General features: G+C 42.1%; 1 protein-coding gene across 2 annotated transcripts in view; it reads right to left on the reverse strand.

Annotated features, from left to right (window-relative positions):
- SLC66A2 (solute carrier family 66 member 2) overlaps positions 1-17,014 on the reverse strand; it is a 65,947-nt gene that overhangs the window by 12,010 nt on the left and 36,923 nt on the right. For both annotated transcript variants that reach the window (XM_048295797.1, XM_048295787.1), the window contains one exon: positions 10,444-10,660. In XM_048295797.1, coding sequence (XP_048151754.1) covers positions 10,444-10,660 — 217 coding nt within the window. The remainder of the gene's footprint in view (positions 1-10,443; positions 10,661-17,014) is intronic.

A 17,014-nucleotide genomic window follows, 5' to 3' on the forward strand; every position in this document is an offset into this window, starting at 1 on the left:
GCTGCCCATCTTCTCGCCAGCCGCTTGGCACAGCCCACCCTGGGGCCTCACATCATGCACTGAAAGGTGGGTGATAAAAGGACTTGCTACCATGCAAGGCCACAAGGAAACAAATCCCAGGAAGCAACATTCCTGCCTGGCTCGCTTCCCTACAGGGTGAATTGGCCTGCCACATCCCAGTTGCTGCAGCCTGCCCCCCCGCCCACTGCCAGGAGGGACGTCACTGCTATGTCCTGCAAGGCCAATGCCAAGAGGTGGCAACATTAATGTTCCTGTGCAACACCATTCAGTGTATTTCCTGCTCTGGTTCTAAATAATTTGGGACAAACTCAGTTTGAAAGGAAATAAAAAGACGTGCTTTGCTTCAGCCCAGCTGTGTATCCCAAGGCTCAAAGCAATGCTTTTAAATTTCCCTTTCTTCCTGCCCTAGAGAACCAAGAGATCATCAGACTCTTCATCCAGCTCAATCTGAGGTAATTTGAGCATATTTTCTCTTCAACTTCATGTAGTAACGAGTACATAGGCTGAGCACACTTCTAGTATTCCACTTCAATAACTGCAATTACCTCTTGGTCAGCACACACAAGGTAACAGTCCCAGCTCTAGTGCTTTCCTTGTTCTAGGTGACTGGAGTTCAGCTGTCTTCAAAGCCAGCATCCACAAGGACAAAATCTAATCGTGTTGCAGTCACTGCTTTTCATGAATAATAATCACATCCTTCAGTTAGTAAAAATGCTTCTCACATTCTAGGAAAACACTTGGGGAAATGAAAATCCTAAACACACTAGTGGGTAAAATAAGAGTGATCACTCAGGGACAAAGTCCAGATTACTGTCCAGAAAGAAGTTACAGATATTTGCAAGAACAAAGCTTGCATTCTTCTCCAAAACACCTTAGCATGGTAAGGAAATAACGGTGGACCTGGCAGTTATTAAGTCAATGGCTGGACTCAGCAATCTTAGAGGCTTCTTCCAACCTTACTGATTCTATGAAATAACCCCTCGCAAGCTCTATATGAAAGTATGTCACCACCTGATTCTTTATCTGAAATGCCAGGTTTCTTCCTTTCCTTCCACATGCTCATGTGCACACAGAGGTGCAGAAGTGAAGTTACTGGTGACAGTGACACACCATACACCTGCGTGCTGCTTCTCAAAGCAAAGCCCAGTGGGAAGGCTGTGCTTTGTCAGCAGGTGCCACCACAAACCAACCCTTTCTGAGCCACTTCCCAAATGCAGCATTGCCACAGACCCACAACGGTTGCAGAGCTTTGAAGGCCTGCTGTAGGCAGAAATGAATGCTCTAGAGCAGAAATAAAAGCATCACGATCACATCCCACACACAGTAGCATGCAACAAAATTTCAGCCCAAGTAGGGTCTTTGCAGTTCAAAAAGGATAGACATCCGCTAGCCTATCTTCATTCCCAAACTCTTACCATCTGTTGCCTTGTACACTATTAATCCTGTTTTAGGAAATTCTCTTATACAAGACTTAGTATCTGAAGGGACAAGGCTTCCCCAACTACCCTGAAAGCTTGCCTGACAACGCCAGGACATTTGGCTTGGCATGTAATTCCCTTATGTGATGTAGACATATATCATTCCTAGCCATCCTCCCCAGAATAAATTAAAACCCTACCTTTCAGCCTTGTTGAAACAGGTTTTTCTGACATCAAGATTTTTTCTTTCTACATTCCACTCAAGAATACTATGAGCACTTACTCCCCTGTCTCAGTTTTTGGGCCGATCATTCAGTATGTTAGTCTCTGCACTTCCCACTCTTCTTCTGTTTGCTTGTCCCTCTGTGTCTGAGGAGCAGGGGACCAAATGCACCATTACACGTCAAAGCTGAAACAGAAAATCTCTGTAGTTGACCCACTTGGATCTGCCCAACTCCCATTCTCTACCCAATTCTTCTAGGTTGCCTTTCTGGACCACCCTGCAAAGTCACTTCCGGGCCTGAGGTTCTTTGATCTCTTTTATCTGCTGTTCTGGCTCATCTATTAACTACTTAAATTACTCACCACTCTGCTGACTTTACAGATCTTCATCACAGGCAGTGATGAAGATATTTGCATTTGATGATATTTGCATCCTTGCATCTCAACCTACATTTCTTCCAACTCAAATCTGTTTACTTCCATTCTGTATTTCTAATACCACTCAGTCCTACTTAACTGAGGGAGACAGCCCTGCAACCACATAAGCAGGTAACTTATCCCACGTATGCTGTGGTGAACTCTGACAAAACAATACAGGTGCTGGAATTTCAAGGATTGAGGCACTTTTGTTCCCAAATTTGTTAGGTAACAGGAAGAAAACGTTTTAAGAAAACTTTCATCTCTCAGGTGTCTTCATGACAGGCTCAATTCTCACCTTTTGTGCCTTGACCTGACCTTAACTATGCAAAATATCTTGCATGACACTTGCTTGCCAGTGGAAGATGGAGCACCTGAACTTAATGGAATGCTTTTGTAACAGAAGTACAATAAATTTTCTCTTGTAATTCAAATTTCAGCGCAGAGAGAAAAGCACCAACTGAGAGAGCACTCATTAAACATGCCAGCAGAGCTTTATTCCTATTACTGTCCAGAAGCTTTGAACTATTAGTAAAAAATGAATGCTTTTGGTTTGAAGTAATTTTCTTTGAATTTACTGTTTGAACTGAGGGGATGAGGTGCCAGGGGAAGAGAAATGAGAAAGAGGTTCAATATGTGCAAGAGCTGTAGCAGTCCACACTGTGCTACAACCTTAGAGATGCTTAAGGGAAGTGGATACTGCTGCTCACACTGTCAGAAAGGCTGAGAGAAGGACGGTCCCCCTCCTGGATTTTTCCACCTGCCTCTTGCTTCAGTTCCTGAAATTTTCAGATATGCTGAGTGCACAGGGCACAAAGAACTGTCTTTGGAGCCTCATACTGTGCTGCTGTAGGTTTTGAGAGAACAGCTCTGGGGAGACACAGCAGGAGAGCACAGAGGTGACTGCAGTGCTGACCCCAGCACAGCAACCCACAGGCCACAGATCTGCAGAGAGTCAAGCAGAAACTGCAGGCCCTTGAACCTGGGACATCGATCACAGGTCTGTTCCGAGTGAAAGGAGGGTCTGGAGAAGAGGAGAGAATCCACTTAGTTCCTAGGATCAGAACAAAATAGTTTCAGTCTATCTATTCATGCCAACAGGACTCTGCCCTCAATCTGAGTACACTGAGACCAAGCCTGTTTATTTTCCTGATGTAGTAACACTTCCAAGGGAGAAGAAACTAGAAATCTTCTGAAGACTTGAGATGACTTTCTTCAATCTCTTAGCCTTAAAACAGGCATATTTGGGAAAGGAATCTGATGTTCCTGTTGCCTATTAGAACCACAAATGGAAAGGTTAAGAGAGAAGACAAGCTGTTTGTAGTAAGCCTTACAGTTGTACAAAAACCTGGTCCATCCAGTCATGAAAATTGTTCACTGACTACTATGCAAACCTGGCTGTGTATGCAAAATCCAGAAATGAAAAACCTTGGAGTATTTTATATAAAAGCCATCATAAAGGAAAATAGCAACCAGCTGATCAGTACCAGGAGCAGAAAATGAAAGGTCAGCAAAGCAAAGCAATCAAACAAGTAAAACTTCCCCAGAAAACTACAAATGCTGGCTGGAGCCATAGAAGCAACAACAACGATTTCTGTAGACCCACAAAGAAAACTAAGGATCTGAGTAGGAAGAACATTTAGGAAGACGAAAGAATAAAATCACAGAACTACAGTAAATTACATGTATAGTTTAAAATAGGCAATTTGTAAGCACAGTGACAGTTCTGATTAGTGCAATAGGAAAGGCAGTGAAAGTAAGGAATGGGCTATACAACCTTACGTACAAACCACTTTTAAGTAGAGCTAGTAATTTTACATTTACCCTATGTAGTTCTGGCTCATGCTTAAGACCTTGATTTCTCTGTTTGCCAGGGTCCCAGACTTAACTTTTAGGTCCTAACTAGTCCCTTGAGAACTACTTTCTCTTTCATAACGTAGTCCCTATGATTGTCTGCATAATGCTTTAGGCAATGAAAACCTGCTTCTTAGCTGGGTCAGATGATTTGAATCCATAAAGCTATATTGGGGTTTGTTTGCTTGTTTTTAATTAAATGGCTCTCACCTGTCATACCTCTCGTCCATGTTCTCCGTTTTGTCTGTTTAATATATAAAGCAGCTGCTATTTTAAGAATAACAGAAGACACTGCTTAATCAGCACCTGGAGAGTACAATGCCAAAGACTGACGGAAACAATTCTCTCTCTTTTCAGCATCTTCCTCAGTATTAGTTCTGGACTGGACACAATGTACTCCTAACTCAGGTCACCACTGTACTGGCCAGTGTCTGCTTTGTGTATGTGGCATACTCAGAAAAGGAAATCTTTCACATAGGCATCCATTATCCCTACTCCTATTTCTTTGATTTTGCTCTCATCCATGCAATTTCTGACAGTGAGAAACAGGAGCTGAAGAGAAAAAAACATACCATTCAATATTTCCATTGCTTGCATCATTCTCTTTTAACTTCTCTTCTTTTTAGCACTTTTTAAGTTCTTTTCCAGTTAATTTCTCTTAGCCCTTTACTGAGCCTCCCCAAAGAAGCACCGATATGTAACACAGTTGCCATAACAGATGTGATTGCCTCTCTTTTTAATGGAACCAAATTTATTCTTAAGAAGCTAATACACAGTTGGTGCCTGAGCAACGACTCTTGCTACCTCCCTCTAGCATAGTGTTTTGTTTTCTTTTAAATAGCATAAAGGAAGTAACTCAAAAGTTGCTCCAAAGGTACCTCACTGAAGCTGTTTTACTTACTTACAAATAAAAAATTCCCTCAGGCTAAAAAATCCCAGGAAACCACAGCAGTGGCATTTTTAGAGCACTTACCCATTCTCCTTAAATCTAAAATCTCACTAAATGAGGTGGCCAGACGTTGGTTAGCCAGTCCTGAATAAAGCCTTCTACATCTGTTCATCACAGCACCTGGTTAATCCAATACAGGCAGAGAAAATACAGCAGCATTCATTAATCTTTGCAGCGTTTGAATAAACCCAGGATTTGTCTCTGGGACAAACACTGTTCTCAGAAGTCAAAATTTTCTCCTGGAAACTGATATAAAGAGCTGCACGTCTCATAAAAGAAGAACCTTAGAGCAGTATTTAATAAAAGCACCCAACAACAAATTTTATCTCCCAAAGAAATACTGTCTTCTGCTATTTTTAATATTATCTATAGAAAAGTAAAGAATATATTAAATATACATACATATTAGAGTCATTTAATATAATTTATTTCTTTCATACCTCTTTACACCACACTCATTTCATTGGATACATTTCAGATAAATACTTGCTCATAACTAGCTCACAGCTGCAGCACACCTTATATAACATTTCTGAATGAAAAAGCTTCTTAGAATTTGCAGCTCTTGACTCCAGCAGCTTCTGAGACAATAAATGCCAATTGTTTCTCCTTCCCTGATCTGTGCTTCTTAAAACCGAATAATCACTGTGACTGACCCAGCACTGCCACGGGAGAGACTAAATTAGTATTTTCTTTCATAGCACAATAACCTGATTGAATTAAACCCTGAGATTATCCTCATTCGGCCTTTTCAGGCTAGATTTCTCAAGACAGTCTCCTGTCAACATATAAGCAGAATCACTGATTGTGTTGGCTGTCTCCAGGCATTGAAATTCTGAGCCCCTGACCCAATGCCAGACAAACACGACAGTCGGAAGTCTTGCAGAAAGGAGGTTCCTTCCAAGCAGACTGAAAGCTGTCCATGAGCAAGAAGACAGACCTGGGACTCCGCTTGCAGAGGGACAACACAGACTCTCCCTGGTTGTGTCCTTTTGACCCTGCAGCTGCCCTACCCTACCCTGAGCCAGGTACAGCAAGGGCCATCCACTGAGGGTGCAGCCAGGGAAGAGACAACAGTGTATCAGGACCTCAACTACTGCTGCAAAAAGACCTTGCTTTATTGAACCCACATGTTTCCAAGCTAACAACTGATGGGCACATTTTGGTATCTGATGGATTGCGGCTTCTGAGATTTCAAGATGTGCAGCCCAGCTCTGTCCTACTGCCAGACCTCTTTCTTGGATCAGGGAAGATTGTGCCACACAGCAGCTCTAACTGAGAAGAAACTGCTTCTCCATGGGGTTGGAGCAGCAGCTAGCAGTCAAAATGGTTACTGCCAGGTGATTTTGAAAAGCTTTTGCAAAAAACTTTCAATGAAGGGCAGTTATTTTTTTCTGGAGCAGGGCAGCAGACAGGAATGAAATACTGTCCTGGAGCAAATCAACCCTCATGCAGTCCCAAGATTAACATGGTCCTTGGGTAGGACCACACACCTACAACTTGGTCACAGACCTTACAGAGGAACACTCTCCATCCTCCTCCTTTGCTGGAGGGAGGTCAGATGGGATTATGAGGAGTGCATAGTAACAGCATTGCCTCCGTCAGAGGCTCTCCCCACACGTGCACAAAAGTACACACTGCCCCCGTACAGGAACTCCACAAAAGCTGTTGTCCACACAAGGATGTGATTCTCCCAACACCCTGACCTCTTGTGTGCAGATTCAGAGCCAACCTTCCTGCCCTTTCCACTGCCTCCTGTTAAACATCACCTTTTCTCACTAATGCAGTTTATTAGAAAGTGACTGGGAGGCAACTATCCTAGAAGGAGTGGAGACGCAAAGATAAATGACAGATTAAGTTCCTGTCTCTATGATTTTTGTCACAAAACAAAAGCAGCTAATAATACAAGGAGCATCAGATCCCAACTGTAGCAGTCAGCAGCTCTGCCTCCTAAAAGGTGATAGAGGGGAGGTGTTCTGGATGTCAAATCTTGAAATATTTTACCACATAAAGAAAATTTACAAGTGATGACCAATCCTTTAATGTTATAGTGCTTTTTTTTCTCAAATACTCTAACGCTCTTTAACTTTGAGGCAGCTTTTGTCCTTTTTCTAATATAATCACTTACAATTCTAATCCACCCCAATAATTAAAGTAATTAAATTACTCTTTTACTAGGCAACCTGACAGAACTAGTTTAGTTCTTGAAAAGAATGGAGACGAAGTGATTATTTCTTTGATAGGTATTAACACAATTCATTACAAAGCACTTCTGTCAAGTTTAGTACCACAATTTATATAACTACTACTGTACTATTTAGCTTCGCAACCATCCAAGAGTACTTAAACACTTAAACAGAGCTCCAAGTTTCCATAAAGTACTCATTTCCATAAAGTAATCAGGTGAATTGTCAAAGAGAATATCATGAAAATTTCTGTTCCTTTGACTAGTTTAGTTGTTTACTTAATCACAGGAAAATTTCCACCCATCAATCATCAGCCCACCAGGACATACTACACTATCTTCACTCCACATGAGCTGTTACTCAGCATGCATCTCCTTACTGTTTTCATTTCTTTCCAACGTCTCCTTTGGTCTCCACCCTCTCAGAACAGAGGAGGAAGCTACAGGACCTAGCAGTAATACTCCCACAAAAAGAAGGAAAAAGGGAGAGGAAGGGAAAAATGAAAACTTACAAATAAGATATGAGGAGCTCTATCCAGCAGAACAGAAATATCAAAGAACCAGCAGACTCATTCTCAAGAGCACTATAAAGCACATAACTGTGATTCCTTCACTCCGGCCATGCTCTATTACAATAAACATAACTGACTAAGCTGCAGATGCCCTCTGGACATTTACCTCAGACACAGAGGACATTTTCAGTAGGCCACTTTTCAGGCAGTAGCAGATGGAAATACAGAAGTGAGATGATAGGACCCTTTCCACAACAGACTCCCAAAGGATATCCTGCCTGCCACTGCCACCTCTCCCATTTACCTCTCTCATGGCCCCTGGTCTCCAAGTTTGTTTATCAGGAAGTGACTGCTACCTCAAGTATGAGCTGTCCTCAACTTCTCACTTAAACAGGTGTTACTGGGGGGAAAGGGTTCTGGCCTTTTTTCAGAAACAAGAGTATCAGAGGAGTCTGCCAGGATACCCTGACCAGATGGGGCCCCATACTGTAACCTTATTCTCCCTTTCTTTTTCAACAGTTAACCTTTATGAAAGGACTTGTTTGCTAAACAGACTTAATGTATCAGCTGCTCTGTCCCAGTTCAGAGACAGATACATGTTACTGCTTTTCTCAGCCAAGCCATGAGGACCTGTGAACAACCACTTCTCCGGCAGTAGTAAAGGCTGGGATCTTTATTAGGGACACAGACTGCACTCCTGCACTGGCTGACAGAATTACTGTGGTTTAAGAAGTTACCGCCTCCAACCAGCATGTAATGATTGACCAAAAGGACACTATACAGAACAGCTTAATACTCATTGCTCTCCCTATTAAGCTTAAAGTCACAGAGACACTTGAAACTCATCTCTCTTACTTTGCCACTGAGGCTTGCTAGGAGCATGGCTGGCAGCCAGCCATTTTGGCCCAGATCCCCAGTGCAATTGCTTCTGACAGTGTAACCATCCACACCTGTGGTTATTTCTGCCCTGAGCTATACAGAACTGCACAGAGCAGTGGGCATCAGCTATCCTGGGTATCAGCTATCCTGGGCATCGGCCAGTCCACAGCTTGTAAATACCCATGCAAGTAGGCTGGCTGCACTGTTACATGCTTCCTTCACTGTTTCCATGACTGGGGTCTCCTCTCTAATGTGCTTTTAGAGAAGTGGGCACAGGAAGCCAAGTTCAGAGGAAATATTTCCAACAGGTCCTTCAACAGAAGGCAAAATACTGGCAGAAGTCACTCACTCTCACAGAAGGAACAGCTCACTAATGCTTAGATAACATCCAATCAGTTTAGGATTGCATGGTACTACAAAGTGTGTGTGGTACCTGCAACATACACAAAACTGCAATTCAGCCTGAAAAAATGAAAGAGCACCAACATGTGCATGAACAGCCTCCCACTGCAGTACAGCAGCACAAAGTTGTGCATTACCTCATCAGTCCCCAGACCCATCAATGTCCAATGCCACACAAAGAACTACTTCAAGAGTAGAACCAGAGAGGGAAATGCATTCTGGAATGTGGACACAAGTGATACAGAGTGTGGCTATCCTTGACCTGGTTCTGTTCCACGGCAAGGAAACATGAGCTTTTTATGCTAGTTTCTCTTGACTAAATGCAGCACTCTTTTGCCAAGCAGTCTTAGATGGGAATTCTGCAATACTATGCTTAGCAGTTTAGAAAGACCGAAGAGGGTTTTTTAAATCCTTTTGCTAATACCATATACAGGAAATAGGAAAACTGTACATGCATGAAAAATACCCCAGTATTTTGGAAGCAAATCCTGACTCATTCTGTACCAAAGGGGCTCTCAATCAGAAAATGCCTGAAGCATCAAAGCAAATTTCTGAACATTTCAACATTTCAAGTTAGAAAAGATCTCAAAGTAGCTAGTATAAGCATGCGCAAGCCAAACAAGTAAAGGGAACAATGTGAACAGAGGACAGAATTGCATTGGTTTGGGGGTGGCATGGTTATTTGTTTTGACCAAAGTAAAAATTATCCCAGCAAATTTAAAAGCAATGCCAAGAAGTCATAACAAAGCAATGAAAGAGAAGACAGAGTCACAAATGATCACAGTACTCTGTGAACTGAATTTGCTGCTGTATTGTTTCTACAGACCAATGCACTCATACAACACAGTAAAGGTTTCCTCTCTCAAAACCCTTCACAAATTGCCTTTGTAATCTTAGTGGTACCACTGGAGTTATCCAATAAACATTGTGAAAAGATAATCTGATTTAGTGACTCAAGAGTGGGCACAAGATTAAAGTGTTCTGTCCCACATTTTTTTACAGAGGGTTTCCTAGTCACGACTGTAAAAGTCACATATGAGCTTTCTTAAATGTCAGTTTCAAGCTTTGACACAAAAATAAACAGTGATGTCATTTGCTACGAATGTAATAATGGATTATGAAGAAGTGATGAGAAGACGTGAGAAAAAGCTAATTATATGAGTTACACTGATAGTTATAGGCTGCAGGCTCAAAATACTTTTATTCTCTTTATTACTTTTGATATGCAAGATCTCTTTAGACCATTTCTAATTACCAGTGCAGCACAGCTTGAGTTGTACAGCAACATGTTGCTAATGGCAACAGCAGTGGTTTCACATGTTTATTTCACTAAAACATGTTTCACCTTGGACCTGTCCAGCTGGACTTGGATAGTGGGTCAGACTTCAGAGGCGTCATGGAACTCCCACTGCCTTCAGCAGTGCTGCACCAGCTCCTACTGACAGAGTCTATTCTGACCACTGCTGTATTTTCAAGTAACAATTGTAGAGATGACATTGTCCTTCCTGGCATAGCATTCCCACACTGCACAGACAACCCACACGGAGGCACATGCACGTGTTTGATGTAGGACAAGCACCGTACCTCATTCCTTCTGTCGATCTGTTCTGGTAGTTGCGGTACAGCTGGGGAACACCCAGCATGGCCTCAGTGAACACCGCAAGGAAGCCCAGTGTTTCCACAAAGAGGGAGGAGTCCAGCCACAGGTAAGTGATGTAACCAGTCACACCAGTGAAGGTGAGGACACACTGCACGTAGTCTGTAAACTTGCTCCAATGCCAAAAATAGTTCAAGTCAAAATCTGCAACAGAACAGGAATGCAAGAATCAAATATGTTTTCCCAACCAACCCAAAGTTAATCGGGGTGGAAGTGAGAATTGGGAAGCATGAAGTGGCCACGGTCTTTGGTGGTAGGGAATAGCAGAAAATGAGGGATAGGATTGAAAAAAAATAAAAACAAAACAACCAAACACTCTCACAACGAGCACCACGCTCCGCAAAAAATCCCCACAAAAACAAAAAGAAAAATAAAGAATAACAGTCCTGATTTCAAAAACATTTTTTGGGCTGTGTTCAAAAAGGAAACAATAAAACAAAGGCTTGCAAGCCAACCAAGTATTTACAAAGATAACTTTTTAAAAGAAAGCATTTCAAAAATACCTTCCTGTATCAAACATGAAGGACTCTGGATACTGCTCTAGTGGAGCTGGAATAAGAAATGTTTCACAAAAGCCTTCCCAATACTAATAACAGGCCACAAGCACAGCAGTGCAAGCATTTTTTCTCTTAGGTCATTATCTCTGTCTTCCAAGTGCCTCAATCCAAGCTGCTTAGAAGGTCACCTGAAGTCCACAGCTCTGTTCCCTAGTGCAGTGCAGCTGCTACAAGACAGGTACAAGACTGTGGCAAGATTTTCCCTGGAAAAAAGCCTCCCACAGACATCACCTTTCACTCCAAGGACAAAACACACTTTGCTCTTGCCTTTGCCAGCACCAAGGAGTGCAGGATGAGCACGCATTTCTGCATCTGTCACAACAAAATGCTGAGCCACAAAACACAATACCCCTCTTGAGGGAAGGAGAGAAGAAGGAACGAAGCAACCAGGGCATTTGCTTGGCACATTCACAGCATATCACTGGAAGATATGTAGCTGTCTTTTTGATGAATAATCAAATACACAACCCCATAGCCATTGATTGTATAGCAAAATAAAAACTTCATTTTCAACAAAAATGCTACAATAACTGTTCATTAGTGACACTGAACCATGCCGCAAATCAAGTCCCTCCTGATGGGAGAGAATTTTCTAAAAGTCCTTGCAAGGAGTTTCAAAGATAAACCAAGACTTTTCCTTGAGTTTCAGTGCTGCCGGATTGTTGTTTATTAAGTCTTATCAGAGGAACAGAGCCACTAGCGTGACCCAGGTACAGCACAGAGAACAGAAAAGCAGGAGTGGAGTCTCTCTATCAAGATTTACACGGCCTTTTAAAGATATTTTAACCAATAGTTACTAAAAACGTACATTATTTTCACTTTCCTACCAATTATTCAGTAACACGGGCAGGAACTGCGGAATTCTCTTATTCAATCATTCCAAACTACTTTTACTGCAGAACATGGAGTAGTAGAAGAAGGAGAAGGTTTAGAGAACACCAACAATCCTCCATTTTGATATTTTTTACTGTTACCTATTTACTACAAAGAGAAGCCCAAAACCTCTGAATTTTTCACCCTGTGACAATCTTACATAGTAGTCTATCACCTAATTCACACCACTGTATTTTCTAATTCCTGTCTGATCGTTGGTAATTTTTTCCAAGGTTGGAGGCTAAAACAGTGTTGTTCAGGGGGGTAAGAACCCTTAAAAACAGGCAGAGAAATATTCTCGGCACTCTGGGTTCCTACACATTAGCAGGTGCTGTTCCTGCCTTCCTTTCTTAGAAGCACTTTAAGTTAAAAATACCTACTTCAGACCAACTGGACTCCCTTAACTACCAAGGTGATGAACTACTGTCCTAACAGGGTTAATTCAACCAGCCCAAAGCCGTGCTACAAGACAGGTACATCACTAGAAGATTTCATCACTAGCACATCACTAGCACATCACTAGAAGATTTCTGTTGCTGCCACTTCAGAAGTGGTAGAGAAAGCTAAAGAAATAGTCCCACTGCTGACTCAAGCAAGGAAGACATCAACCTCCACTAACACTAGCAGCAAATTCAGTGAGATGGGAAAACAGCACTTAGCTGCCTAAGGATACATATGCATGCCAAGTAATAGTCTCATTTTCTGCATCTCTTTATACCTTCGTATCAGTATCAGTCTGGCCCTCAGACACCCCTTAGTAACTATTCTCTTTATAGTACTTGGCAAACCCACACCTCAGGACACCTCCTGACTGTGACGACTGACTTCCTTGACCTGGACGTAGTGCACCTAAGGATCCTTAAAATACATACCAAGGTAAAATCCCCTCTTCCCTTTTAACCAAGATTGACTCTTCATTTTAAGACCAGGAAAAGGCATCAACTGCACCCAGCTGAATCATTTTATTTTGCCACCCAAAGAGGAAGGCACAACTGGCCAGGAGCCATACTCAACCTGCAGCATTGTCAGCCATCACCTGGAATTGAATTGGCAAAACCACTGTCAATGTAAATGCTGACTTTCAGTATTTTATGGTAGTGGCTCCTCAGCCTCAAAATTCAGGGACACAAGACTAAATAAAAGCTAGACCCAGTGCTGGCACAGCCCAAAGCACATGAGCCTCATGCATTTCTGGAGCTTTGTGAAGCCTTTCTTTTTTGGAGGTGAAGGGACCATGGCCCTTCACTCATTAAACCTTCCTACCAGCTGTCAGATATGCCCTGCATACACCGTGTTTTTCCTCCTGCGTTCTCCACATGCTCAAGGATTCTTTTTAAAATACCCTTCCCTGGACACCAAGTCCTAATTTCCCCAGTTCATTTTCATAATAGAAATCAAAGAACTAAAACTACATCGAAGGAGCAGAAGTTTAGGACATTCATGAAACCAAAAATGTCAACATTTCTACAGCTACTGTGAGGCAAGCTACAAAATCCATGGATCCATGCAAACACTTGAGCATGGATGAGAAAAACACTGTGTGAAACAGGACTTCAGCCGAAGCAGGAGAACTAATTACTAGCACAGAGAGTCTCTTTTGCTCAAAACTATGATGATGCTAGACAATCTCCATTTCACTGTACAAGTTTATAAGTTTTAGTTTCTGCTACAAATTTTGCTTGGTAATGTATTCAAGAAAGAAGGGAAGAAGAAGAGAGAAAACAAAAGAGGTAAGAGCAATCATATTTGGTAGTAGTTTTGCAGAAACACATCTGAGTTGTTGTAAAAAACAACCCAATATATAATTATTAATTGCTTTACTTAACAGATGGATTCTCCAGATGCAGAAGTCTATTTCAGGACACTACACATCACCACACTGCATTACCAAAAAAAAAAAAGGCAGAGAATTACATACCTGACTTTCCATAAGGGTTGTAGCTTCTCTAGCCCTTATTTGAACTGCTAAAATGTTTTGCCACATGACTGCTTCTTCTTAACCAAGGCTAAAGTTTATTTTCTTTGACAAATGGTTTAAAAAATTCAGAAGGGAAAAAAATCACATACCCATTACTTCAAGGTCTGGAAATAAACTGTGACTCATTTTTCCGAGTGGCTCCCTTCTCAAGGGGGTCCAAACACATTAGTTCTGTAATGGAAGTGGTATTTTTTTTAAAAAATGTTGATTCTGCTGAGTACAGTGACAGGTATGTGCAAAAACCCCATCTTTTAAATGCTTAAAACCCCAAAATTCATGTGTATGCAAACCAGTCCTACCCCAAGAAGATAGTAAGAGACACCAATCAGTGCGCCAGACCATGTCATCTGAGAACTGAACAAAGTTATAAATATCATTGCAAACATTATCCATGTTTGAAGAAAAGTATGAAAATAAGTATGATATTGGGATTTTTGCCCCACCATCATCTCTTTTCTTTAAAAGGACAAAACAAGAAACCCCACTGTACCACCATTTACTTCTAGCAGACGTCTTAAAAACTGTCTAAGTTAAATGTGGGTGCATATCTTTCTACTCCCTGAAACAGGAAGGCACTGCCTGCACAGCTCACTCCATTCTGCCCAGAGAGAAATTCCTGACATGGGTTTGTAACCACATTCAGCTGATTCAGTTCAAGCAGTAACTCCCAGTCACTAACATCCTGTGTGGATCAGAATTGGTATTACTGTGATGAAAGGTACTGTACTTTATTACCCATGGCTGAGCTCTTTAAACCACTCAGTGAGTTGCATTTTAAGCATGTTAATCCATTGATAGATGAGAGATTTATGTTGGAAAAGCCTATTCATGCTGGGGGAAGGAGCAGCTCTGTAGGTTTTTTTGTGCACTAACTGGAGAAAACTCTATACAGCTTGAGGGTGAAGAAGGATGAAATTAAAAGGCCTCCTGTGGGAAGCACTTTGCATGTCAGATATGAAAAATGTAAAGCAGGCAGAGACTGCATTGTAAATAACAATGATTATTATCAGTTGGGCCAAAATGAAAGTAGTAAATCCAAGATTCTGGTGTGGGATAGATGCCAAGTAACACAAAGAAGAGTCCACAGTATCAGCTTTCACTTGAGGATGGCACAGAGGTCCAAACAGTTACATTATTTTTAGTCAAGAAGCATTTTATACCAAGCCAGCTACCATGCTAGTTCCTTTTGGGAAAGTGAAGCGAAGACTTTAACATCCTAAAAATTATTTACTGTAGCTCTCAATTTCACTTACTAGTTGTATCTTATTTTGTGCCTTGACCTTTCTAATTCTGTACCTACATCCCTTGCACTACATTCACTTACACTTGTCCTTAGACATTTGACCCAGCTCCTCCTTTTTGGTTGGTTCCTTCCTAGTTTTGAGGTCAAGGAAAAGCTTGCAATTTCCACTGCCTGTCTTTGCAAGGTGGGAGAGTTTGCATTTGAGCCCTCTGTATAGCTTTGATAAGGAAATAAACTCTTTTCTTCTTATGAAGGCTACTGGTTTTACTCTCTCTCCCACTCCTTATGAATGCCATTACATCATAGTCACTCACCAAAACTGCCTCCTGTAATTAAACTCTTGACTTGCTGTATGAAAAACACTGCTCACTAACTCCTTCTAAGAGCATGCTGGACAGTCTCTACCTCTGAGTCCCCTTCTAAACAGATGACTGGGTAGTTAATCCTCCTACCCCTTGGTACACAGCTAATTCTTATATTTTGTGAGACTGTGGTGCTGTTCAAAGGACATCCAATTTCCATCATCTGACTATGGACCACAATGCCTGCCCACCTGACCTGTTCCTGCCACACGATCAAAGGACTCCAGCCCAAGCAGTCAGATGTCCAATGCCTTCCTTAACAACATTGCAAGCCAAAACCTGAGAGCTTAGATGCTGTGAAAGAGCCTGAAAACAGTAATATATCCAACCTGGAACAGTTACAAAATGCAGTCATGGCTGGGAATTATTTCAGGTTACTATCCATGGTCTGTTTACTGTAAAATGTACACACTTTGAAGATGCAGGAGCTGCAACCTGCACTCTCTGTGCTCCCTGTGGGTCTTAGCCACTGGGCTACAGTACAACACTCTCTCCCTCATTTGCTCTTCTGCTCATCTCCAGAACTCATGGTCTCTTCTGTAAAAGGGGTTCAGCTCTGAGCTGCAGGCAAATATGATGCTGCTCCTCATCCCAGCCTGGCAACAACGGCAACTCTTTGGACAGTTGGAAGATGCAGACTTGTATCCCCAGGCTGACATGAGAAGCTTAACTCAGACCTCTCACACTTCCAAAGAGTGCTCTAAGCTAAGCACAGGTCCTGCACTAAGCAGTGGTATCTTAAAAATAAATTTTGCCACATTCTCTGAAGAGGACTTGTGAGGTACCTGCCACAGGAGGTTGGGCCCAGGCAGTGGATTCTGAAAAGGAGACTTTTTACACTTACAGTTCCTCAGCTGCAGCAAATCCTCAGATATTTGCCTCAGGCATTATCTGTCTCCCTGGCAATCCTGATTTCAGCTGTCTCATCTAAAAACAGCAGCAGAATTGCAGAGAAGCACGCCAGCTAGCACTCCTCACCTTGCTCATTCTGAGCAGCTCCCAGTCAGAACCTGGGTTTCTCTGATGCTCTGTTCTGAAATTCCCGTGTACCCCACAGGGCACCCAGGAAGTAACTGGGGTGACAAGGGCAGCAAGGCTCTGCATGACTGTTACTGGGTGATCCAAAACTTTTTCTCTCACTCTCAGTCATCTACATATCCAGCTAGGCACTTTCCTCTTTCCTTCCAGAAAGAAGGAAGGAAGCAGCATTACAGACAGACAGTGTGAACTGATACATTTAGATTTTCTTCCCCTTTTTTCAAGAAGTGATAGAAACCTGCAAATGCTGTCTGAAACCAGCATTTCTTTTACACTCACAGGGACTAAGAAGGGACTTTCACTCATGGTACAAAACAGAAGAAACAAAAGCTTAGCACCAAAAACTTCTGGCTCTGATCCAAACCGCTGCCTTTTTGAAAGGACATTGTCTATAAAGAGACAATGCTCTTCATCTCCATTCCTTCAGGCCCATGACCTAGGAATTCC

The sequence above is a fragment of the Corvus hawaiiensis genome, chromosome 1, assembly GCF_020740725.1.
Source record: "Corvus hawaiiensis isolate bCorHaw1 chromosome 1, bCorHaw1.pri.cur, whole genome shotgun sequence".
Lineage (NCBI taxonomy): Eukaryota > Metazoa > Chordata > Aves > Passeriformes > Corvidae > Corvus > Corvus hawaiiensis.